Source organism: Aulostomus chinensis, chromosome 8 (assembly GCF_037954235.1).
Source record: "Aulostomus chinensis isolate RoL2024-O1b breed Wild chromosome 8, RoL_Achi_v1.0, whole genome shotgun sequence".
In the NCBI taxonomy this organism is placed as follows: domain Eukaryota; kingdom Metazoa; phylum Chordata; class Actinopteri; order Syngnathiformes; family Aulostomidae; genus Aulostomus; species Aulostomus chinensis.
In genome coordinates, this window is record NC_141327.1 from 22,641,062 (window position 1) to 22,669,004 (window position 27,943).

General features: G+C 39.9%; 1 protein-coding gene across 12 annotated transcripts in view; it reads right to left on the reverse strand.

Moving 5' to 3' along the window:
- inpp4b (inositol polyphosphate-4-phosphatase type II B) overlaps nucleotides 1-27,943 on the reverse strand; it is a 232,724-nt gene that overhangs the window by 43,954 nt on the left and 160,827 nt on the right. For all 12 annotated transcript variants that reach the window (XM_086211739.1, XM_086211737.1, XM_086211738.1 and 9 more), the window contains 4 exons: nucleotides 22,193-22,304; nucleotides 17,946-18,015; nucleotides 14,658-14,805; nucleotides 5,934-6,064 (listed from right to left, as the gene is read on the reverse strand). In XM_086211739.1, coding sequence (XP_086067865.1) covers nucleotides 5,934-6,064; nucleotides 14,658-14,805; nucleotides 17,946-18,015; nucleotides 22,193-22,304 — 461 coding nt within the window. The remainder of the gene's footprint in view (nucleotides 1-5,933; nucleotides 6,065-14,657; nucleotides 14,806-17,945; nucleotides 18,016-22,192; nucleotides 22,305-27,943) is intronic.

Below are 27,943 nucleotides of genomic sequence, written 5' to 3' on the forward strand. Positions count from 1 at the left end.
CCCCATAACACTACGTTCACTCTTTAGCTGGTATTTTGCTCATTGCATTGTTGGGTATTGGGGTTTTGTAGGTCACAATTACATTCCATGTGCCAGAATAATTAATGCGATACTAAAGAAAGAGCTATTCGATTTTAATAGGACTATGATCATTTGGTGAAACACCGTTGACCCCCATATATAGTTAAAGTGAAAGCCTCCGTGTTCAACATTTTTCCGAGCTTGAGATTTCCAAATGCAAACCTTCAAGTCAGCGACAAAGGTCCCTTCCCTGCTAGGCCTCTACTGGTGGCTGCAGGTCTCTGGAGACCAGTTAATCAAGCTGGTGACCGTTGTAGGTTAGATGAATTATCAAGCTCCATCTGTTGGCCCAGGTGGACTGCCTACATGTGACAGAAGGGCTGTACTGGCCAACATCTGGCCACTATCTCTTCTTTTAATCTTTAATTTCTTTGCTCTCAGCCACTTTTCTCTTCTCCTTTGATTCCTTCGGAAGGTGACCAACAATATCCTATGCTTCTAGTAAGTCCTGTCAGGATGCCTGAGGACAGGCTGAGAAGGAAAAGATAAACTACAGTTGCCAGGAGCAGAAGAACAGAGGCTTGTAAGTGAGGTCTGTCAGATCGGTGTCGGTCTCTTTAAGCATGTTAAGATTTAAGTCTTCAAGGTCCTGAGGTGCTGAGAACAAAGCTAGACTTTTTCATTCGTCCACAGCTACGGACATACAGTATGAGGATCAGAGCCATGCTGTGAAATAAGGGAAGTGTGAACAGAGTGAGTCGTGTCTGACACCAACAGTTTTGCGTCATACAATTTAACTCATTTAAGGAGAAAATGAAAAGGCTTTGCTTAGTTTTCAGCTGGCGATAGTCGAGTCTTTATCGGAGGCTCACACCATCTTGATCTGAGAGAGATATTGGAAATAAGCAACAAAATGACCTTGACTCTTTATACTACATTACATGATAGTGGCACGCCATCTGTTAAAATTAACTCATGCACGATGGGAACAAAGCCAACTTAAAGTCATTTAGGATCTTTTGGTCAGGGGACTCATGAAATCCTTGCTTCAACAATGTTGCAGGAGGTATTTGTGGTTTTGTAGTTTAAAAAAAACCTTTACATTAGTCCCAGACAACAGCTTTACTTTTACTGTTGGAAAATAATCTCTTATGAGTTATCAGCAAAGCTACGGTCTGGTTAGGTTTAGGTGCAAAAAAGTTTGTCAGGAAAAATGGTATGTTGGCTAAACGAGTAATACCAGCGTCAATGTACGGTGTTTGTTGCAACCTTCCAGACTTTGTTGTGTTGTTGCTCGGTATCTCCATTATTTCCATGAATACATGTCACCACCATTAAGAGATCATGGTACCTTCATATATTTTCTGTCAGCTTTCTATACTCAGAGCCTCTGGAGTTACAGAGTTGAAAAGTTTCACCCTCCTGCTCATGCTAAAGAAGCTAGCATGAATAGTCTCCTACAGTGGGGGTGGGGGTGCACAGCCTTTAATTTCAGAATGGAACATAAAGAGCTACCTTGTTCAGATTTTCTACAATTACAACTTTAAGGTTATCTTAATTTTTAGTTGATACATAATAAATTACTTAAAGGGTAACCATGGGGACCAAAATAGCAAATGTCAGCACTCGGCAACTAAGACTGTATATCCTGAAGCAACAGACTACTGTTCTAATATAGATTTTACACAGAAGGAATGTCCATTTGTCTTCCTATGTGTACGATAACTAACCTAACTCCCAGACATATACAGTAGATACACAGCACTACCTTAATCTACATTACATAGCTTGAGGCTTTAAGCTGTTATCCTATAAATGGACTTTAAGAGTGACTGACAGTTTTGTGCAGATAAATGCCAGCAGTATTGTCCAACAAACACTGCGCTAATGGGATTACGTCAATGCCTTTAATACGCTGGCTGGTAAACAATGGAGGAAAGGATGATTAATTTATGAAAGGAATACAGTTATTAGAGCTTCTGAAGTTTTCACTGAGGTCAGCTCATCATTAAAAATGGATAAAATGGAATCAGTGAGGGCGCTGAACCTCAACATGGGGAATCCGTCTCCAAGAGTAGCTCCTACTCCTTTGCTTTCTCTTATTCTGCTACCTGCAGTTTCTGCAACTTTCATCTGTTTTTACTGGAAATGAGAATTAAATAAAAGGAAAATCCTTAATCTGACCCATGCATGAAATGTGCACAGGCCACTGATTCTTCCTTTACGCAAGAAAATCCACTTGAATTGGGATTGACCCGAAACTAAACACCCTCTAATTAGCATAAATGCAAAAATAATCCTATTTAAAGATCCATAAACCACGCTCAAGCCAGTGAAGCCAAGCCATATTGAAAGCATAATCAAATATGTATAAAATAATAAGTCTATGCTGTGGGTGCATTTTACCTCCACACATCAGTTTTGTTTCGTTACTTTAGGAAACAGGCTTTGCCGTAATTGCCACTGACAATAAGAAATTGTTGATATATTCCTTTGAAGAACTAATTTGTGCCGAAAGACAAATAAAAAACTACGATGCAACAAGATTTTTCTATCTTCTCCTCACTAATGACACTCTTTTATTGTCACCATTTGTTTAATTTTCGTAATTATCTTCTCATCCTCTCCTCTTTCTTTGCTTACCCACTGCCGTAGACTCGAGCCTCCTCCTCACTCTGTCTCTTTTTGTCTCCACTCTCCATTTTTCTTTAATCACTGGTATCAATAATTCATCTGCAACAGCTTGCCCACACAAATTGTTTAGCATAGTCTGTCATCATATTAAGTTAATGCAGGACTAGATTAGAATGGCGAGCTGTGCACTGTCTCCTCCATGGATTGCAGCATCTGGGCCACACAAGGGACTTGTCAGGAACTATAATGACCGACGCCACATTATCCATTCCCCTCGCCCTCAACGGCCTCCCTCAGAGCTCAAGCAGACAGCACAGAAGCCCAACCACCCTCATCTCTTATCAGCTGAGGAAGCAAAAAGCAGCAGACTAATATCTCATTATGGGGATGAGAGTAAATTGGAGTAAAAGTAATCACCAGCCATTATGGTCGTATGAGCTTCCGTGAGCTAAATTATACATAGGAGATTATTAAGAGGAAAAGAAACAAGTCCGGAGGTTTGGGTCAGTCTGCCATATTACAGTGTACAACTGTATGTTGAGTCAACACTTTGTTTATCACACCTAATATCTGTTTATTTGCTCCACCTACAAACGGTACAAACAGACAGTATCACAACTAAAGCATTCAACTGTGAAAGATGTGGATTCCCGCTGTTCCCATAGATGGTTTGCTCGCTCGTTTTCATGTCTGTGTTCCCTCTATCCAAAGCTGGCTTAAACTTGTTTGATAACAGAATAAATGAATATACAATGCACATGTAAAAGACCTGCAGCGACCCCCCCCACACAGCAGAAACTATGTGTGTGTCTCCCCACGTGTGCATACAACTACGCACAAGGAGCTGTGTAACTATCTAAATATCCCTACAGGATCACCAGCAAGAGGAGTCAGGTTCTAATGGTGTTCTAATGGTTCTAATGTCTTCTTCCACACAAGTAAAAAGGACCTGATCACAAGGTAAAACTTTATCCATCCAACTAAATTCTGAGCTCTAATCTGTTGAGCAATATAAGCTTTCCAGTTGATTTCTTTACTCCGTGTTTTGTTGTATTATTCTTTAACAGTTTACATTAAAGATGAGAGAGGCTGCTTTCAGTCATTTTTAAATGTTTTCATGGGGACAGTAAAAAAAACAAACAAACAACAGAACTAAAAATGCACTTTTAAATTAGACAAGACAGAAGAAAATCTCAACGGGAAACAACATTGAATTATTAATTTTTTTTGTAGAAAGATTAAAAATAAGTCTTTCCTCGGCATTAGCCTGTTTCTTCCTCCAACTTGCTGAATGAAGTCATTTAAATGGCGATGCAACTTAAGTTAAGGAGGGAGATGAAACTGATGTTACACCCCGAACACTCCTATGATTAATTTAGAGAGGTAAGACAGCAGTTTTATGCCACATGGCCAACTTTGCGCAGTGATTATGCATCGTTGGACTAATATGAATGGACTGGACGTGCCCCACATATACGTGTGTCATCAGCTTTAGGCCAAGCGTTGTAGATCGTTTGTTGTGTGGGCTTCTGCATGAGTAAGAACATGCAGTATTGTGCAGTATAGTATGTAAATACAGTACCCTATTCCGGTTTGTGTTTTCTATCATGCTTTTGTGTAATCAAAGTAAACAGAAGCAATATTTGGTGAAGCTGCATATTTCTAACCCCTCATCACCGCTGGTATTCTGAGGCATAAACACTTAACCAAAATTTCTTAGCCAATGAGAAACTGCCCAATTGCTGCCTGCGTTCAAATAAGAGCTAACTGACTATATTATGTAAAACATCTGCAAAAAGGGCAAAAACATATTTAAATACTCAGTAGAAAACTGACTCACAGTAAATGAGATGCAAGAAGTTTTCTTTGCACATGGAAGCAATTTGCATCAGTTTTTGTGTGCATTGCAAATGTTTACCCTAATGAAACACAGGAAAGCATACAGACCCAAATATTTCATCGGCCCCTGATGAAACCTTTGTTGCTATGGAAACTCCTTGACAGAGAGTAGATAAATGAACACAACCTCTCACTAAGCTTGCCATTGACACACATCACCCAGAATCCATCCGTCAGCTCAAAGTTGTCTTCTCTTTCTGAAATTAACTGCTTTGAGGCCACGGCAGCGTTTTGACTTCTAATGAGCTTCAAACACAATCGACATCACAGGGCCCGGACAGCGCAGACTTTTTACACTTTTACGTTCATTTTATCTACAAAACAAATACAGACATTATTATCCTCATTTCTGAATTTTGGGGTCCACATTCCTGCCAGAAGCAATATGTTTCCAGGGCTGAAATTTTACAAGGAAACTAATACAAATTTAACCTGTGCAAATGTTGATTGATCAACAGTTAAATATCATCATGTCAGCATCTGCAAACTACCCCTCTAACCATCCACATCTACTTTGCGGTATAGAGTGAGCAACACTGTATTTCAAAGCAGCAGACAAACATTCATGGACAATTCAAGGATGACAGGACCGGTGACATTTGGTTTGTACTAATTTATAATATATTGCAAGCCAAAAATATGAACTATGAATGTTTATAATCCACCATTAAACTGTTAACAATCATAAGAATGTTGATTTATTGTTATTGTCCACATAATTTTTTAAAATATATGAGTCTAAATATATAATTACAGCTTCCTGAGAGTGGCTGCTCCAGCCAGACGCTGTCATCATCACCAGCATCACCAGATGGCCAGACTAACACCGGCTCATGTCAACAATTTGCCATTTCATAATAACAACCAGTAGATAAGTCGGCTGTTGTACAGGGAGCTGACAGAAGGAGACCAGACCAGTTCATTTATTTTGAGGTCTGAAGAATGCAACACTAAATTTCCAATTGTTCGCCTTTTGGCAGTTTTCGATCATTAATTAGCCAAAAGATGAGGAGGAGGAAAAGGAGTAGGTTTATAGTGCTTAATCTCTGTCATTATATGCTATCTAAGTGCTAAGTTATTGTCCTTCTATTTACATATGTAAAAATGAACTTATGATTTCTTTTCTATTATTTCAATAGTTTTAGATTGGCGCACAAACACTCCTGCATTCTAAATAGAATGGTTAAAGGTTAGAAAATAATTTAGCTTGGACATGTCGAATCTGAATGATCAACATTCAAGACAGCAAAGCACCGATAACACAAATCTAATGTTGTTTGTACGATCGTGGAATGTGTATTCCTGTGCATGTGTGGTCACATATAGATATGAAATCAAATGTTCTGATGCATGCATACAGAATTTTAACCCAGTCATACCAGTAATCTTGTCCAGTTCAGCCAAAGTCTCCTGGTAGGAGCTGATGATTCCTCCGTATCGCGTGATCACTTCCTTCCTTAAGTTGTCCCAGTGAGGAGAGAGCTCGCCCAACTCCCTCAGATCCTGCACCCTGCACATAAACACCGATATGTTTAGTTAAATAGACTACAAACACATCATCAATAAATACCCCAGTAAAAATCTTTCCTTTAGCTAAACACAATATAATCTTATTTAAGGGAGATAAATGGCGTAATAGTGCTGTGCAACATTTATTGATGGGTTATGTCCCTGCTTCTTATACATTTTCCACAGGAGGCTAACAAAAAGATCCTGGACACAAGCTTGTACGTACTGTACCAGAAGCACACATGCACACGTACACGCACTGCAGGCACACACACAGCAACACTCTAAAGCACCCTGTACTAAGCCAGATCAACACTTCGCAGAACCTGGAGCTAGGGGGTACCCACTTATCCACTCTGCCCAATCAAATTCTTGGCCTATCCTACTATTCTTCTGTCCTTACTTATAAAGTAAACCAATTGGATCTTAAATGGTGTCACTGGGACGATCGATTGCCTATCTTTCATCTAAATGTGCCTGCAGCCAAAGCCCAAGATCACCTAGGCTCAATCTTTTGGAAATTGTATTGTGTGTGTGTGTGTGTGTGTGTGTGTGTGTGTGTGTGTGTGTGTGTGTGTGTGTGTGTGTGTGTGTGTGTGTGTGTGTGAGGCAGATGCACTGCAACCTCTTTCATGGCTTCAGCATTTGCATCTCAAAGGCAACATCAGATAGACAGATATCATTCAGAGACCAGCCCTTCAACATCCATTGAAAAGTAAATTGCAGTGATATTATATAAATTGGAGGTTGAAGGACTTTCAATACAGTCTCCTGGAAACAAATACACTGTCATATGCATTGCTTTTATGATAATGAGCCCAATTTTCTATGATTATGTCTCATACAATTTGTACACAGTATGTCTTCAAATGAAAGGCTGCACAGATAAATGCTTGTTGGTTAGACTCATTGTTAAAACTCAATAATGAGAATGTATAATGTCGTTGTGATTTCTTTGTTGAAGTTCGACTACAACAGAGAATTTGATGATGGCTATCCAGGCTATTTATTGTTTGTTTGTTTGGGGTTTTTTGTCCAGGTGAGTAAGTTATTTCAAAATTTTTCAATACACAGTGGGATAGAAATGATGTCTGACCAGAAGAGACTAACGGAAACTCAAACAAGAATCAAGGTCACTGTTGCAATATAAGCAAACCCACAATGTTTTCATTGTTGGTTCATCCAAATGAAATATTAAAAAAAACATGTCTTATCTCAGACTAGCATCTGGCCTTGCCCTCAATACGTTTACAGGGACTGTTTTATTACAATACAATATAGTTCTGAGGAAAATTGCTCACAGGAAGTTGGGTAAATAACAGCAGGAATGATTGCTAAAGGTTTTGGCTTTTCTTTTTGAAAACTGTAGTAAAGAAATTTCATTCACCAGTGTATGCGATGGTGACAGCTGAAAGACATATTGGAAAATAGGCAAAGAATTATCTGTACGAGAGGATACCGCTTGAGAAGGGCAAAAAATGAGCACAAGTCCAAACTGTAAGTACAGTAATAGCAAGAGGCGTTTTGTAGGCGCGTTACAAACTGATTAAATAGCTGTATATGTCATTCCATCATCTCCAGCCTTGTTCTGAAAAAAAACTTCCGGCTGGAAACAACCTCTAGGCAGCAAGGTGCCACATGTGGAGTGTCTGCCAACAAGCTCTGCAGGTAGCTGTAAGTAAGTTATGTGAATGGCACAGAAATATAGACTGGAAGGTTACTCAGTTATTAGATTCCTGGTTACCAGAAGGATGAAAAGTAACACAGGCAAGTTAAGCTGATCAAATACATTTCAACCGAGAACAATAATGGTTACACGTATTTACTCAACGGTTTTTGTGTGAAATATTCCCAGATAGGAGATCAGCATCTTTGCAAATGACTGTAACATTTGTGTTTAATAAAAAAAAAAAAGTCTTGCTTTATTTTGAAATAGAAAAGAAACCACTAACACATTATCACTCTTCTTTTCATTGAGGCATGTCGAACAAAATAATGATACATGGACTGCCAAGATTAAATCATTAGTTTCCCCACTCGTGAGGTCTGAGTAGGGCCACTCCACATTTCTCCCAGGTCTCAATCAAATACATTGTTTCTTACATCACCATTTAGGTTGAAGTAGCCCATAATATCATAAATTGACTACTTTATCCAATCAAGGGGTAATGTTCTCTGATGTTGTTTAGTTCACAGGGCAAATCCTACATGGTACTAGATTGTTACAAGGCTCTTAGAAGATATAGATTACTGTGAATCTGTCTAAGTATACCCCTCAGCCATTGTTATTCGTGCATCTATTGTCTCTTGAGAGATCTGTTATTTCGTGTCAGGAAAGTCTAGAGTGGCGTGTAGGTCAGGGCGGATGATTCCGGTGTAAATAATACATAATGGATGAAATAACAGATAAATATATCTGCTTGCCAGGTAAGGATGATAAGGCCATGGACGGCAGGCAGAGAGGTATAGAATTACCTCCTTAATGAAAGTGCTCTTGACAGGAAATAGTAAATGTGGAAACCATCGCAAAAAGAAGAATGCGCTGATTACCTACATGCATCCTGATGATTACATGTTCAACAAATATATTTAAATATATATATATAAAAAAAATCTGATACAAAGTTTAAAAGCAAAGAAAAAAGAAATAGGATTACATTTCTGATTTATTCTTGTTTCTGACACGTTGTAATTATTAAACTAATGTTCATAAATATTGGACTACAGAGTTCTTGCTCATCTTTGTAATCACACTGAGTGTGTTAACTGACATTAGTCATGCAGCACTTAATTATTTCCATCAGCTGTGTTACTTGTAATTTTCAAGAAGGTGCCTTAAAGATCTCATTTGTCTCCTGCAGGTGTGTTATTTGTTATATGAAATGTCAGATGAAGGTCGCCTGGCTGTAATGGAACAACATTACACAACAAATCAAATAGATGAATGTCATAAAATGGACTTTAACAGATGAGTGGGATAACAGGCAACATTCCTCAAACAGCAAAGACCTGTCATTCAGGGCACCTTTATTTCATGGTATGTTAATTTGCCTGTTCAATTTAATCAGGGTTTTGTAGGGTCAATAAAACCTGAATGAGAGGAGTGAAATCACAATCCTAAAAAAAAGTTGATGTCCAACATGCTCAGTCATTAATACTCATATTGAAAGGTACAGAAAGACGTGGAGCCAAATGTCAAATTGTCACCTACATCATCTTGACACTCTTTTCTGCTACTTGTTTATAAACAGACAAAGCCAGGGCACATGATTTTATTCCATTAATGAGAAACCAGACAGACCTTAATGAATTGGGTTTAATTGCCCCCCCCCCCCCCACACACACACACGCACGCACACAAATGCGCATTCATTATCTTTTAACACACACTCGCAGAAGGAGTCATGGGTTCTTAACTGTAGGAAGGAAGAACAAAACAGCGAGCTCTGTGTGTTCGCAGAATTAGATTAGAGCGAGACTGTAAACATCAAAGCCGAGAAACATAAGGATGAAACATCTAAGATTATCATAGAAGTAGAAAAAGCAAACTAAGCCACCCACCATCCGCTGCCGCACGCACAACTTTCCAGAACAAACTGAAAAACTGGAAAAAAAACAAAACGAGCTACTGTAGCACAGGCTGAATGACAGAATCGGTTAAATGCAGAGGCACAGGGAAGAAAGACAACATTTAAAGAGGATTATAGAAGAGGTGCTTAAAGACCAGGCTAGAGATACGGTACACGCATCTGTTAATAAACAAACATTATATATAGCAGTCATGGTTAACAGCCTGCAGTGTGCTCATGAGCTGCGTTATATAGATAAGACATTTAATATTCTATACTTGTCCTCAGATTTAAACGATCAGTTTAGAGAGCAAATCCTTTTCTATTTCAAGTCTGAAATCACATTTAGTCATTTCTCTTTGCTACTAATGCGTGCTGTGTAAATCAGCAGGTTTTTGAAGACATCTGTAATTGTTTGGTGTCATCAAAGTGATGACGCTTGAGGTAATGTTGGGGTACTTCCATCGCAATCAAAGACCAGAACCAGATCAACAGATAAAAAGGGGAGGATCCAACATGGTGACAAAGCTGGACGCCTCTTGGCTCACCAGCTGAAGGCAAGAACAAGAACAGCATTGGATAACAGACCAACTGGGCTCAATAACCTCTGACCCTGACAAAATTAATGACACTTTTAGATCATTCTGTGCCACAGAGTCCATCACTGATGAAAACCAACAACATAACTTTTTTGAAAAATTAGACTTACTCAAAGTTACACCACAGGACAATCGAAGACTGGAGGCTGCCCTGACTCTCTCAGAACGAACAGACAGGATTTATAAGGGGACAACACTCATATTGCAGCATAAGAGGGTTCTCGACGTCATCCTCTCTCCATCTTCTTCTAATGCCCCAGAGGACATCATATCTCTTGACGCTGAAAAAAGGTTTTCGACAGGGTGGAGTGGGCCAATCTCCTCTTTTCCCTGAGACAGTTTGGTTTTAATACTAATTTCATTTCACGGGTCAAATTACTCTACTCCTCTCCCTGTGCCTCAGTGTGCACCAACAACCAACGTTCGGCTCCGTTACCGCTTTTTAGGGGAACACGACAGGGACAGACTTCCCAATCAACCAACCGGCCACAGATGGAATGTCATCAACTGTGCCTTTCAAAAGGGCCGACACAAAACTTAAATATCTTGGCATTACAATTACATGCGAACAATGCAAGAGCAGAAATTGACTTCATTAACTACGACGGTCAAGTCTGATTTACAAAGACGGAAATACATGCCCTTGTCCCTCGCCAGTAGGATACAAATTATATAAATGAATGCGTTACCAAAACACTTTTCCTTTGCAAATCCTTTTTCATAATCATAAATGACATTATCTCATCATTCATTTGGGCGGGTAAACTGCCAAGGGCAAGTCATACGCTGCTTTGTAGGGATAGATGGGCTGGAGGATTGGGTCTGCCCAATCTAATCGGCTACTATTGGGCAGGCAACATGCATAGGATAATATCTTGGTTTACTTCTCCTCAGTCCAGTTGGTGCTAGAGTGAATCAGCCTCCTGCTCCTTGTCGCTGCTGGCTTTGGTGTGCAGTACCTTGTCCTTTTCCCTGCTAAGTTTTACCTCTAATCCGGTTGTTGTTGGAACTAAAAATTTGGGCACAAATAAAATGTCCCTTTGGATGGCTCACCCTTCCCCTAACAACTCCCATTTGCAATAAACACATGTTCATTCCAGGAAAAATGGACCCATGACTCTCCACCTTGGGAAAAAAAGGGCTGCGTCGTTTGAGAGATTTGTACGTTGATGGTGTGTTTGAGAGCTTCAACCAGTTAATCTCTACCTTTAAGCTACATAAATCAGACTTTTTTCCTGCTACTTTCAGTAACAGGACTTTGCAGAAATGCACGCGACATCATTCCCACATATACCCACACCCAGAGAAATGGACCTGGCTCTCAAGGTTACCACTACGTCAAAGGGCCATATCTCCTATTTGTATAATTTACTGTCTTCGGCCAATGAATCCACTTTACGTAATATTTAGATGAACTGGGAGTCAAAACTCCAACTGACTTCCTTGGAGATCTTCTGGTAGGGGGCTATGGGTGCTGTTAGTTTGTCATCCAGCTGCACTAGAGTCTCACTAACATGATTTAGTCTTTAACAGGTTACACTAGGGTAAAGAAAACTCTCAAAGCTCTCTCCAGACAAATTTGACAAGAAATGCAGTAGATGCTCATAGACTCCATGCAACCTTACCCACACGTTCTGGGCATGCCCCAAGTTGTCTGAATTCTGGCAACTATTCTTCAAAACAATTTCAGATATATTAGGCATTGATCTAATTCCAACCCCACATATTGCTATTTTCGGCAAGCCCCCCGATGACTTCTGTACCACAGCCATCCAAAATAATGTTATTGCCTTCGCTTCCCTTATTGCCCGTAAGAGAATTCTTTTTAATTATGAAGTCTCCTCAGCCACCCTTAATGAAAATTTGACTACAAGACATTTTAGGTCTTCTGAAACTGAAGGAGATGAAATTTTCATTTAGAGGTTCTGACAGGTTCTATTCTCATCGGAAAACACCACTTAACTATCTTGATGGGCTGCTGACTCGGGAGGTCTCTCTATAAACACCCGCTGTATGGTCAGGTCTGGATTCGCCTCTCAGTGCCGGTCCACTGGCTGCAGATAACATCAAGATCTATTCACCCTAAGACACTCCAGCATAAAAAAATGTGCTTTGATGACCGAAGACTAAGCAGCCATTGATATTAATCGCGTACATTCAATGAGCAGCACTAGCACCTTACATTTGTATTTTTAATTTATTATTGTATATGTATGTGTATTTAAGTACATGTGTATATATTTTTCTTTTTATTTGTTTTGTTTTTTGTTATTATTTACTTATTTTCATTTTTGAATAATTATAATTAAAATGTGTTAATTTTATATTATTTATTTATTCTTATATACTATAACATATCACATAAGAGGACCATGGTTCTGTATTTACTGTATGTCTGTGACCTGCATTTGATAAATAAAAGTTATAAAAAAAGAAAAGAAAAATTAACAGGGTCCATAAGTGACCTGACCTCTACTTCATTAGAAGTATGCAATTTAATTACAAATGCAATTAAATTGCATTTGGACTTTAAACAGGAACTTAGAAGTACTAGGACAGGACATGAAAACGATGTTCTGTGAATGCAAAGCCAGCAGAAAATGAAACGGTCAATGCCGACTCTGTATTTGTGTGAGGGGAAGGTTATGATTACAAAAGTGTGACTATTTCCTCATATGAATGTGTCCTTGTGTGCTCCTTGAGCGCACATAACAAATCAAACACCGACCCTGTCAACTCATCACAAAGTATATATATAAAAATATATATATATACTGTATATATTTTGTTGTTTATTGCCTTTTCATGTTTGACTCTCGCACTGATGTGAGCATAAAGAATTCATCTAAGGCCGTGTGTGTGTGTGTGTGTTTGTGTGTGTGTGTGTGTGTGTTTGGTTGAATTTGTGTGTTGTGTATTTGAAGGGGTTGCCAGGGACAACAGGCCAGCTGAGGAATGATCCATCTTGACAAACACTGGTCGAGCCTGAGGGAAGGGACTCTTTGATCTACTTACGGGTGAACACTCGTGGTGAAGCATTACCTTCCTCTGTCCTTGTCTTAACCTGTCCTTTTACTCATGCTAGGCTGGACTTCATTGTGCTTCTATTCTTGATACAAATATATATGCATCTTTAAATGTGTTCAAACCCATTTTCTCCAGACAGGAGAATATTTATTTATTTATATATATTATATATATATTATTATATATTTATTTTTTTTACAAGGAGGACACTTAAGTGCACACAGAAACCTAAACAAGTCTGGCCTGTCGGCAGCCATTTTGGTAATGCCTTTGGGCAGTTACTTCAGGCTGTGCCAGGCTACATCTAAATGAACATGGAGAGTTATGAGGGCACTCTTAATGGTGACCCAGCCATAAAAACGGCGTGTATAAAATGACCATTGAAATCTGATTAAAACTCTTAAAAATGTGGTGACTCTGCCCCAAAATCAACTTGTTCCCATTTTAATTTTATTGATTGCAATTCAGCTTCGCAATTCTGGTTCTTATTAAATTCCCACCTTCAAACTAAAAAAAGTCACACGTGCATCCATTATCCATTATAATTGTAAGGCCAGGGTCCCAAAACCTTTCAGCTCAGGAAGCTCAAAATAAAGGTGCCAGAGATTTGTGAGCTCCATTGTGGTTCAAAAGTACAAACACACAAGTACGAACAGGCTTATCCAAACACAGCCACATTCAAACGCTGTTCTTCTAGGTGTTATAGGTTATTTTTAAGTTTAAAAAAAATTAAGGAACTAATTTAATTTGATATCTCATCTTGTGACCCCCCCCACCTTGCAGGGGGCTGGAGCCAAACCCAGCAGACAACGGAGGAGCGGTGAGATATTGTACACCCTGGAAAGATCGACTGTCAATCAAAGGGATGATGTCTACATTTTTGGTATGTAAAAAAATCTTACAGAAGTTCCACACACCTTCTGTAGACACCTTGTTGGAGCTTTTCTAGCCAACAGAAAACAATCATAATGTCTGGATAAACCGATAAATAAAATTAAAGTAATGTTGATTATCTTGGTTACAATAACAACCAGCAACACAAACAAACTGCAATTTTCTTCTAAACTTTAATGTTTAAGTTGGCCTTGAAATCTAAACATCTCTTGCAGTAAGTTGCTTTGAAAATTTCAGTTTTCCACTTTTATTTTTTATTGTATGAGAAATGATACAACACATGAGTGTATGACCTGTTGTTTGTAGTTTTTCACCTGTGTTTTCCTTTTGTGTCAAATGTCTTTAAGAACTAACGAACACTAACGTCTAACTCGAATCATCTCCATCAGACATGTTCATGCTGTTGGTAAAGTACTATTCTGTAGCTAAGGTACAAGGATGTGCTGCCCTGATGCAATGAGACAACTGTCAGCGACGTCACCATTAGGATTCCAGAGTTGCATACCTGCTCATGTCCTCCTGAATGTAGAGTGAGAGCAGCTGTTTGGGGATGCTAAAGGACAACGTGCATTCTTCCATTTGTTCCCGCACAAGCATCCACTTGCTGTCCACCGTTTGAAATCTGTACACTTTACATACTGGGTTCTTGAACACTGAGAGAGGGAGAGAAGAAAAGGTATATTCAGTTCCACAGTCACATTTTTGATGTGTCTAGAAACAAAACAATTGAAAAGTCACATTAGGTAAAGAGCACAAATTAAATTCAGTGAGGGGGCGGCATGGCTTGGAGGCAGAGTGGCCGTCTCGCAACCTAAGGGTCGCTGGTTCGATCCTCACATCCCCCAGGAACCATGTCCAAGTATCCTTGAGCAAGATACTGAGCGCCTAATTGCTCCTGATGCCTCCGCAACCCTTAACGGACTAGCAATACAGAAAATGGATGGATGAATAAATTCAATGACCAATAACAGTCTGCCAAAGATAAGATATTACTCATCTTCCAGGCATGCCTTCTCTCTCTCTTTCTAGCTCTGTGGCAGCAGAGACGATCTTTCTGATTAAGGGAGGACTATATAATTATGTATTCATCCATGCTTTCTTGTAAATTGGCTGAGCTACTGTCAAGGAATGTGTAAAAACTTTGATGCTGGTTGCAAAGATGACAGCACTCAGTCAAAACATGGATCTAAAAAAAATAATCTTCAGTCTAATAGTTTTTCAAATAAGTAGTTTAAGAGAAACAGTCCAACTGATAAACTCGCAGTTGCGTGCTTCCCACTTGACCCATGGACTTAGAAAGTTCAGGTTAACCCTTTCTGTCAGTGGTCTGGTTATACGTGATCAGAAGTCATCTGCCCTCTATGCATGTATTTATATCAATGATTTGATGTCCCATTGATGAGTGACAAAAGCTGCAAGCAGCAATCACGGAGCCCAAGCAACTGCTGCACTGCACTAGTGAAATACAGAGACCTTGTTCTCTTAATCTTTACCTTATAATTTTCTCTATTTCCATTTTAATTGCTTGTTTATTGTACAACAGAGGTGCAGACACAGTTGAATCATTTGAAGCTTTGCTTGCCAACTCTCCCATTAAAACCAATTCAAATTGAGCCACATCTTCTTCACTTTTACTGAGTGGCTAATAGCAGCAATCGAAGACTGGAAATGAGGAACAGCTCTAATGCTCTTATCTGCATGCTGGCAGCAGAGGCCAAGAATGCTATGAGCCTTGAACACTGTTTACCACTTCTATTCATTTCCAGGACTGCAGTCAGAAAAGGAAGTCACTCGAGAAGTTGGGACAGAAGCACCCGGGGTGAAATGTTGACAATCTCACACTAGGCAGTCAAACGTGCATAGGAGAGGAAGAGAGCTTTTGCTAGAACTCAAGACAGCCCGCACACACACACAGACACACGTATACACACATACACACTTACAGATGCCTCATACTGTACTAGAACCTGGTTTGACCTCAGAATATATTTCAAAGTCTTTTATTCTGAAAGTTTTTCATTAAAGCTTTTCAATGTAGGTATTTGCAATGAGTTCTTTTAAATAAAAATATAATGAGTGTTTAAAAAAAGTTTTCCACATGAGGGCTGCACGGTGGTGCAGTGGTCAGCACTGTGGCATCACAGCAAGAAGATTCAGGGTTCGAGCCCCGGCTCGGGCATGGGGTCTTTCTGTGTGGAGTCTCCATGTTCTCCCTGTTCCTGTGTGGGTTCTCTCTAGTACTCCAGCTTCCTCCCACAGTCCAAAGACATCAAGAGGGGACGAGGCTGATTGATACACTAAATTGACTGTAGGTGTGACTGTGAGTGTGAATGGTTGTTTGTCTCTATGTGTTGGTCCTGTGATGGACTGGTGACCTGTCCAGGGTGAGCCCCGCCTCTCGCCTGAACACTTCTGGGATAGGTCAGACAGATTCCAGTTTGTCATGTAACAACTCAATCAAATTAACGCAAACAATTCCAAGCCTTATTTTTTGCTCCATCATAATTTTACAGATATGAGATGATTCGTTAGCATATATATTTAGAAACATGCACGTATGAGAGAAAAGATAATGAGGGGATGAGGGTTTTTTGTTGTTACAGCTGATAAAAGTTAAAGCTGGCCTCAAAGAAACCCCAGAAAGATTTCATAATTGTGTTTAAGTGAAACTGGATATTCAGACAAGATGGCAAAAGAAGTGGGGGTGCTAAGGACATATGGAGAGAAGGGTTACAGGCATAACCTTAATCGGAAGAGAGACAGTTGCTGCCTTTAACCTCCGTCAGTGAAGTGGATTAACCCCTGAACCTCCCCCTCCCCCCGCTGACACACTAATCTGACTACCAATCGGACGCTGTTATTTCCCTTCCATACACCTCTTAAGAAAATGACTTCCTGAGACGTGCTGTGCACGGCCTCCCCTATCTCTCCGCTCTCAGCATGCTCATTCTGAAAGGTAATAAAAGCTGAAGACTAAATTGCATTACTCAATCTGGCGGGGTCTGCTGGGAGGATACTATTTTGACAGGCTGCAGATGTGCACCTGCAAACAGGACAGTAGTTTACTAGCTAATCACAGTAGAAACAGTTAACAACAATGACACCATGACAACAGGAATGGAGCTGCCGGTGGGCTCAGTGGGGTGGTGGGAAATCTGGGAAATAGAGAAAATGGATGTGTGGAAAAATATTAATGCAAGGGATGAAAAACTAGCCTGCGAAGTCTCTGTGGAAGAAAGGCTGTTAAGTTTTGACACAGCAGGAGCTGTGACCTTGTCAAATCAATCCTATCTTCTGTCTACATCTTTTTCATTTTTCTGGCTAAAATTCTCTGTTTTTATTCCTGAGAAGAAGCTAGCTTTCTGCGTTGCCACTAAATTACTCTCATGCAGCTAGCAACTACTCTGCAAAGACTGAAGGTTTAGATTCCTCCCTCTGTTCTATTTCATACTTAAAAACAAGCATTAATTGAGGCAGTAAAATGTACACTCTAATCAAATCGGATACTTAAGAAGTGTCAAATCTCGTTACTGGAAAGGATTTTCAAGGGCGGTTTGATGTTAATTAAATGCATAACAACATTAAGGGACTTTTGAATAAAGGAAGAGGTTCAGGCAGGGAAACTGGCTGAAGCCTTACTATAGATGATTTAATTCATAATTCTCTCTTAGGCCATTAAGAGTGTCCAGTTTTACGAACAAGAAGAAAGACTAGAAAGAAATGAACATTAGAGAACAAGGGTATTTGGGATTTTCATTGTAATGGGTGATGCTTCTATGGGACAGAATCTCACCTGGTCCTGTCAGTGGGATATTTTCTCTGTCATTGCAGGCGTGGGATGCAGACTCACAAACCAAAGGACTCTGGAAAAGAAAAATAGGAGAGAGAAGGTTGATATTAATGACTTTAACATTTTTTTAGACAATATAGAGGTACTTTTCTGAAATCTTGGTGGCTATGCTAATCGTTATTACCTATAAAATATGTTGGAAATGACCAAACATGAAAAATTCAGCCTGAGACTATAATTCATGTGACACACACTGTAGTTTAGTGGCGGTTGTGGCAGTGACCAATGTTAGCTTTTCCAGTCAGATGCAACATAACATTAGTGTCAAACTTGCCGCACCATGAATGCTGGTTAGAATTCAGCTAGTCTGTCCTGTTGTATTTCTGTCCTCACGGCAATCAGAAAACACTTGCTGTGACTTCGCTGATTGAGTGGGCCGCTAACTTATTACCTCCAAGGCCATTTTGGTCTCATCAACTCACCATTGTGTTGTTTTCCTTTTGAAATAATGAATCGACAGACAGGGTACTGATTGTTACAGAATAACCTCTTGGAACCAAACAAGTGAAATGATAAATTGACCAGTGTTTTCCTGAGCTACAGTATTTGTGTGCTATGGATGAAGCATTCATAATAATAAAGATGGGAAATAACATAGTTGTAATCACTCAATTACAGCCTATTACCAGGAAACACAGTAATTTTTTTTGTTGCTGGAGTCATTTCAGGGAACTTCTCCAATAAAGAAAACAGTGGCTAATTATCCACAATTGACCATTAGCTAAGCTCTCCCCTCTAAGTCACTGTCAAGCACCAAGAGTACCTGTGGTAGAGTCAGCACTCTACATTTTTCAAGATTTTTTTAAACAATGGATGCTTGATTTCAAACAAAAGTAAACAAAACCACACCAGACTTCTCATTCGAGCCTCTGTTATTTGCTGGCTGGAACGACGACTCAGCAGCAGCACAAAGAGTGGGTAGAAAATGTCTCCTGCTGACTTTTTAATGACCTGTTTTAAGAGAGAAATCTTGTAAAGGCTCTTAAATATCCACTTTATGACGACATACATGTAGTCCCAGGTGAAACGTCTCCAGCCTCACCATGATCCATGTAGACAACATTGGAATGAAGAAACAGGGTTATTTTGGGCTTGCAGTGTAGACATAACCATGTCTGACTTACATACATAGATATCCACAGGGAAGATGTTTCAATTAAATGTTACAAGATAAAAAAGGACAATAGCTATCAGTTGTGTTTGACAAATGTTAAGCTTTGTTGGAAAATGTTAAGTTGCTGGAACCAAATACAAAAAGCAGCACGGGGCAGCCATTACCCCAGAAAGGAAGTTCTGCTTTTCTGTTATATACTTCTGGTTTAATCAGTACAGTTGTCTACATAAACATGTATCAGCTTGTAGCTTTTTACACTATGTTGATTTTCATCGGTTTTACAAGCTTGTGTTTAGGAATCTCAGAGCTGCCAAACTGTGGGTGGCATACATAGAGTATAATACTGCACCGAAACCCATCACAGATGGGCAACTGACGCTGCTGCTGCTCTGCAAATGTGCAGCTTACACTACCAAGCTGCTTGTACAGACGTTGCATAATGTAAATAGTATGCTATACTGAAGTTGGCCAGGAAGAAGATGACGGCAGTTAATGTTGGTATAGATAGAGTAAACAAAATCTTGAACCCTGCCTCTCGCCCGAAGACTGCTGGGATAGGCTCCAGCCCCCCCCCCCCCCCCCCGACCCTTAACAGGATAAGTGGTAGAAAATGGATGGATGGATCTACCAATGTAATTCTATATTTTAAATCAGTAACAAAGCTGTGTTTTTTTGTTACTCCTGCTTATTAAGTATGATGGGAATATCCCACTTTTGGAAAGTTAGGAGAATTTTTGGGGGACTGACTATGTCGGGCAGTGTATCATAGTGTTGGTGTTATTATGGACATAGGAAGTAAGGAAGTACAAACACTTTGTTACTCTAATTAAGTTGATTTTTTTTCAGATATCTGTACCATACTTTTTTTTTTTTTAAATTTCTGACAGGTTTTACTTTTACCAGTTTTACTCATGACATTTTGTCACAAATATCTCAACACTATCATTCTAAAAGCAGACTTCTTACTTTAGTTTTGATGCATGAAGATTAAAACAAATTACATAAAAGATGTAATAAGAAACAGAACTGTGTTTTTAAAGGGAGCACAAACTTGTATACTTTCCATCATTTCTGCAAATGCAGGTAACCATTGGTTGCCACTTGCTAATACATGTAAAGCAAGGGGGAAAAAAGACCCAATTATTACTTTAAAATTTGAGTACATTTAAGACCCTGTACTTTTTTACATTAACTTTAGCAAATAGGTTGAATCAGTACGTTTTCTATATCAGCCTCTTTCTTACATACAAATATCAGTACTTCTCTCTGAGAGATGAAAGGGTGCACTTTTAGCACCTCTGATTATTAAATCTCGATAAGTTAAACTACCTGGAAAAATGATGTAAAACTCCACTCCTCTTTTCAATCCATATACATCTATTTAACAGCAACACCTCAGTGACGCCTTTGAGTTTCTCACTGCATCTTGATATATTAAGTCTGGGATTCCTCATCTCAGCTATACTGACAACTAACAATCTTTCATGCTCTGTGCGCTTCAGCTCTGCCTTGTTTGATGAACCATTTAACACAGGAAGACAAGGCAAACTTGTCCAAAGTAAAGGACTGTAATGACTGCTGGGAACAATCCATCACCTCACTTTTCTAAGAAAATGATTAGGAATGAGCTAGACACCCAACTTATCTCCACTCCCACACACAAACAATATCCCCCAGAAACAATGGCATCGAGAAAAGTCAGTAAGAGTACAAATAAGCTCTGGAGGAAAAAAAGTCGTATTAACAATGAGCTTAAGGACCGCAGCTGTGGAAGGAGTCTCATTGTAATTGTCAGCAGCAGACAGCATGTGTTCAATGGCTCTTTGATGACTAAAATATGTAAAGAGATCAGATCAAAGGTGACCGGAGTCTCTTTCTTGTTTCAGCTGACGGTTTTTCTGGGGTCAGTGGGATATTCATGAGCCAGCAATGACAGGGGAGGATCAAACAAGGGTCCCCTACAGACACACACAACACTCACACATAACATAGAGTCAGCGAGACACGTACACGAAAACGAGGTAAATTAAAGACGAACTTCTCCACAAGTTACACTTGAGTTTCATGTGAGCCCTCCCCTAATGTTTGTCATGTCGCTTTCCCTTCTCCCTCCCCCCCTCATCTTCTACAACAGACACAACACACATGAGGGGAAATGTGCAGCAGCGACGACGACAACACACACACACACACACACACACACACACACACACACACATACGGCAATGCATTCATCAAGACGGCATGAGCAGATTGTCAGTGACATTCTGGAGCCTAGCAGGGAACCTCCCTTCACCAGCAACAGGAGTGGGCGGAACCAAAAGTCAGCCAGCCATGTAGTAGCCTTTGGTCAATTATATAAGACAGTGATTCACTCACACACACTCACACACACACACACACACACACACACACACACACACACACACGCGCGCGCGCGCGCGCACACAACAACTGCATGCAAGCCATTTATAGAACCTTTTCTATAGCTGTTTATTTTATATACCAGACAGTTGACTGAGCTAATCAAGCTCTATTAGGAAAATACGTAAAATCAGAGTACATACAATTTCATTTCTGGCGTAGCGGCACCCCATTTGGTTGACACAATCTTCAGTTTACTGTCAAACTCTGAACAACTCCGTCCTCTTTCTCTCTCCTGATTGTGTGAGTCACTTCAGAGGCGAGGCAGGAGGTATGTATTGTATGTGATTAGAGTGGAGAGGAGGGTGCAACTGTGTTGTGGGAAAGCCACATCCAGGAAATATCTGCCACATGGTCAGATAAATAAAGGTTGCCGGGTTGGCCACACAATCCCACAGGGAAAAGAGAAGAGGAGGGAAAGCTAATTTGGTCAGTCTAACGCTAATCTTTTCTCTATTTGATAGAAACAACATAAACATAAAATGCAATGCAGATATTATGCACACACACATCCTGTAAATCCTCATTAGGGTTTACTCAGGTTTATTTAATCTCATTGGAGGACTTGAGCAGTGCCAGTCTAATCCTAGCATTAGCACGAGGCAGCTGCAGCACGCTGACTCCTGTTTCAACTTGTCTTCTTTTAATTTACCTTCTGTGTTGCTATGTCAGTGGTGATGTGGTCCACGTCAACCTCTTCCATCTCACCCATCTTAAGACGATTCACCACGACGGTTCCTGCGACACACACACCATCAGATGACCTACAGGGAGACAGGAAACAAGAGATGACCGACAAATAAAGTCTAAGCTTCCTCTTCTAATCTGCTGAATAAAAAATGTTTTACTGAATGATCATTTACCGCTGGTTTCCACCCCTCCATGGGTCTGAAGAGTACTTATCACTATGTCAGGCCAGCAGCCCTCAAAACCCAATAAGCTTATTTCCTGCCTTGAACAGGTTGTGAAATTATAAAACCATTTGACTGAAAAGTGGAATCAGGGCATAGACTTTTGCACTACTGCCATTTCTTTTTCCCACAGATTTTGCAAGAGGAGCCTGCAGAATAACGTATAGCCTGCTCCAGTGGGAAGTTAATGGGGTTGAAGCAAGGAACGTTTCGTATAACTCTTCAAATGGCCGTCTAATAACCTAGGCTATGTGCCCTGACAGATACCAAATTGATACTAGAGTTTTCATATCAGAGACCCAGCCCATCACTTTCCCAATCATGGTGCCATAATTAAGGGGCTGATAGAAAATCTATAGTATTGTCAGAAAGACAGACGCTCTGAAATAAAGAAAAATGGTCCCTGGGCATCTCACAGGCAAGTCTGATCACCTTAACAGACCCATCCCTAATGTGCTCAGTTCCACTTCAGCTGGAGAAAATATTGGATGTTGTGTGCCAGCCAATTGTCTGTGGGGAGAGAGGACACACCCCTGACCGTAGAGTAGAAAGCACAAGGAAGGTGATGGAACCAGAGAGGATTCTTTCAAAGCTAATCCATCTTGGTCAGAGAAAATCTGATTGCACCCTAGGGAAAAGAGGAAAGGGTAGAAAGAAGGCAAGAAGAATGTGAGAGAACACGGTAGAGGAGGGGAGGGAGATGGAGGGATATGTGTCTCTGTGGTGGGACATTGGGAGCCTCAGTTAGTGCTAAATGTCTTACAGCAGTCCCCAAACAAAGAAAATAGCATTGGCTGGTTTATAAATCTAATCACTGTCCCTTGCCAGACACCTGTCACAGTGTTTACTCCTCTGTTCATCTTTCTGTTTCCCCCCTCCTTTCCTCATCATCTCTCTCCCTCTGTTTCTTGCTGCAACAGAGGACTGAGGCACTGTAAAAGAAAGTCACCCTGACTTTGAACGAACGGTGTCCCACACATAATCGAGAAAATTGAGATTAACATGCATCACATTCACTGATAGTTCTCCCAAGGCAAACCTTTGGGGTTACAGTCGCCCTCTACTCTACCTCAATCCTCTAATGAAACTAATTTTTTTTTAAAAACAGGGGAAACTTGATTAGAACTGCTTTAAGGTAATTGTTTTGAGATTTAGTGTTTCAAAAATTGTGTGTTTTGTTTTAATCCGTGGAAAATTTGAAAACTTAACAACTGTTCCTAATGGGACCTTTATTGTCTGTGAGGAAAACAGCTATTTTTGCCTGTTCCAGATAGTAAAAACTAGATAGCTTCAACTCTGCTTTGCTGGTTTACTTTATAAAGTATTTTCAAAAAAAAAAAAAAAAAAAAAATCATGCATATCGAGAAATTAAGTACCTCGCAGAATGTCTTGGCTGTCAAGTACATCTTTTTTTTGCATCTGCAGTGTTTCATTGTGACCAGTGACTGATCTTGACATAAGAAGGTTCTGATGAGGGATGCGGCTGAAGAAGCAGCCAGCGTCCCAGTAGCCACCCACACCCCTCCTCCTCCACCCCCCGCGTCCCGTCTGTTAGAGCTGGCAAGGAAACAAATGTGCAGATTGTTCTTTGCCTGCGAGCCCATCTTTTTAAAAATCTAATTGGCCCAGGATCTCTTTTATGACAACACTTAATCAGGACGCTTTGTTAGATTGACAAATATAACGTGCTTAAAATGTCCATTGTGAATTTGGCACGATTCAGAAAATAATTAGCTGTCAGGGAAGTACCTTATATTTAACAGGTATTTTCTTTTGAAAGCCCCTCTTGCAATTCACAAACACATTCAAATCTGGGAACATCCAGGGTAATTTGTTTAAAACAACAAAACTGCACCCCAAAAGCCTTGTGATGCATCAGTATTTTTACAATTGCCATATCCACAGAGTTACACAACACTGCACATTATCTGTATTATATAAACACCTGAATGAATATGAACTGGAGGAGATTGACAATTTGTAAACTTCCCTGAGACAAAAAAGTGACATGGCCAGTCAAATTTGACAAAAAAAAAAAAAATGCTTAGAAACTTTGGTAACTTTGCCCTTAAACAAATCACTTTTCTCTCCATCACTACACTTCTACCACATGCAGGGTTTCATCGCACCGTCTTTTACTCAATTTAGAAAGCCATACGGTTACTGTACTAAACCAGCAGAGTTTGTTCACCTCCCAAAAACTTTTCAGTCACTTTGAGAGTGAAACCATATCCATCCATCCATCCATCCATCCATCCATCCACTGTCTTCCACTTGTTCCTATGAAGGGTCGCGGGGGGGGCTGGAGCCTATCCCAGCGGCTACGGGCGAGATTCACCCTGGACAGGTCACCAGTCCATAGCAGGGCCAACACATAGAGACAACCATTCACACTCACAGTCACACCTACGGTCAATTTAGAGTATCAATCAGCCTCGTCCCCTCTTGATGTCTTTGGACTGTGGGAGGAAGCTGGAGTACCAGAGAGAACCCACACAGGAACAGGGAGAACATGCAGACTCCACACAGAAAGATCCCGTGCTGGAGCTGGGACTCCAACCCGGAACCTTTTTTGCTGTGAGGCCACAGTGCTGACCACTGCACCACCGTGCAGCCTGCCGAAACCATATCACATTGTGCATTTTTTTAATCTCTTTGTTGTGGCATTTGATCAGGTATTGGTTTGATTCAATCTGCATCTACTTGATATGCTACATCGTCATAATCATTTATCTTAGGTGTTCAGAGACGTGCGGAGGATTATTTTATGAGTAATAAAAAAGTAAACAAGGTTCTATGTCTTACGCTTACTTTAAATGGAATAATAGTCTATAATGTTATAGGCACATTTCTAGTATTAAAGTATCCCCAAAATTAAACTTTTCCCAAGTGTTCCAGGAGTGAGCAGCCGTGTCTGTCAATACCATATAATGCTCAGATTCGTATGGTAAGTGCAGCGACTCTCAGCAACTTTTGTGAGTTTTCCTTTCACAAAAATGACTTCAATAGTCCTCCTCTGTAATGTCGCATTTTGGTTCATTCTATTACGATAATACTTCTTCTGTTATTGCAACTATTATTTCAGAGATACAAAGGTTACAGTATGTGCAACAGACCTTGAGGTTTCCAGTTTTCATGTATGTGAAAATTTGAATTGTTTAATTCTTTGATTTTACTTCATTATTTTTGAGTATATTATGTATTAGTCTTAATTTGAATACTTAGAGCTCGTTGCACTTTTTAAAAACTTTTATCCTGTTCCATGTAAAAGGGGGAATAGTACTTTCTACTTTATCACATTTGCCTCAAACTTGTGCAATAGCAAATATTATTCCTTCACTGAGTTTCAGTCTTGGATGTCTAGGGAAGGAGGTGATGGTATGAGGACTTCAAGCCCATCAATATCATGTCAGTCAGACTTTGGATCTTTTTCTTTCTTTAAGTGATACAAAAAAAATCTCCTTTCTGCCTTCCAGCCATCTTGATAATTGTGACTAAACACCTCAGCTTGTGTTTGCACAATATCTCACAGAAATGAGCATATTTCCTACCTGCTCACTTTACTGCGACTTCACCCATGGTGTGTTCAGAATTGAAAACTGTATTGCTTTTTTTTTTTTTTTTTTAAGTGACTGAGTGGCCTTGCGGCTGTGACTTTCTCACCTCCAACTCTTAGATCTGCAGACCAGCTGCTCTCAGTGCCCAGGGAAGGCCCAAGACACTGGGAGGAGAGCATTTGTGGTAAAACCCTCTCGATGGTCTGGAATACCCTGAAATCCTTTTGAACTCCCCTCCACCAACACCTCTTCAAGATTTATGATTTCAACAAAAAGGATGACTTACAAAAGTTAAAAAATTATACACTTCCAGAGAATCATTTTCTTACTTTCCTGTTACTTCCAAGCCAGTAATAGACTTCCCTGGCAATTTCTGATGTCCAACTTGTGCAAATTGTGTCTTCATCTCTTTGGATAGTTCACTCAAAAAAAATAAAAAAGAAAAAAAAAGAAAGAAAATGACAATTATTATCTACTCACTCTCATGTTGACAAAAGCTGAAGTTTGACAGCCCATAAGAAACTGCTGGAGTTTAAAGGAAGATGTACTGCAGTAATCTCCCAAACAAGTGAGGTGAATGGAGACTAATTTTCAAATTTAGACTTCAGGACACTTGGATTACTTTGGATGTGCATTATTGAAGCATTTCATGGTTTTATTATGAACTTTGTGGGTTTTCAAAATTGTCTCTTTTCACTTCAGTTGTTTGGGAGATTCCCTCAACACTTCCAGGCACCTTCATCTCCAGTGAAAGCCCAGCAGTGTTTTTTGTGGACTGGGGCATTCCATCAGCATCAGGGCGAGTAGATAAGGCATGAATTTTCATTTTTGGTTTGTGTTTAATATTTCACTAAAGCCACTTTGTACCAAAGCAAGGCAACAGAAAGTATTTCATATAGCACCTCATCCTGCAGGGAGCAACCCAAAGTGTGCATCAAGGAAACTATACTTCCACTGAATGCCAAGATGTGGAGACATGAAGTATTGTCCACCTTTGCTCTTTTGTAAATACATTATGTAGCATTAAAATAGAGGGAATTAGAGAATAAAATTCAAAGGCCTTCTTTCTACAACTCTTATGAACCAGAAGAGGGAAAGAATTACATATTGACACTAAGTCAATGACGAATGTACTAAATTTTCAAAGATCTGAATCTCACAGCCCTTGGATGGGTAAAGTTAATCAATAGACTACAAAGCAGCAACACTTCTCTAGCCTTCAGCTACTCTCCTCAGTGGGAAGTACAGGACAGAAAACACCTTACAGTCACAGAAAAGAAGCAAAAAAAAATTACTAAAGCTATTCTTCGGATTTTACACACAGACATTTTGGTCTAAAATTCTTTCAGAACATCTTGAGGCCGTATATTGCCTGTGAAATAGGAGTGGTCAGAGAGAGAGGGGAAAACAAAACAAAAAAAAACAATTGCCAGCATCTTACATAGACAAAAAGGATGCTCGAGCCTTGCAGTCAAGCGCTGGAAGAGTAGCTGGGATTCTTGACCTACATAAAGCTGGATGGGTGGGCTAAATATAGTCCTGGCTAGTTTTCACTGAGGACAGATGTTAGGACACAGGACTCATCATCATGGGGAATGCCAGCTCTAAAAGTGACACTGCCAGGCGACCATATTCATTGGTGATGAATAACATTATCATGTGACTCAGCAGTAATTGCACATAATACAAGGGAATGACTGACTCAATTGATAAGACGACACTGCAGGCATTGTTCATGGAGCTGGCCGGAATCACCAGGGGACCCTGCACTGAGCTCACATGCTCTGGCTTGTCTGGACTACTTCAAGAATATTTCTGAAGAAAAACCATGTGCCCTGGTTTCTTTTTCCTCTCGGTGAATGATACTTCCTCCAAAAAAAATTATATTTAGTCTGAATCTAAAATGTATGCAAAACAAGACTTTTAATGTTTCTA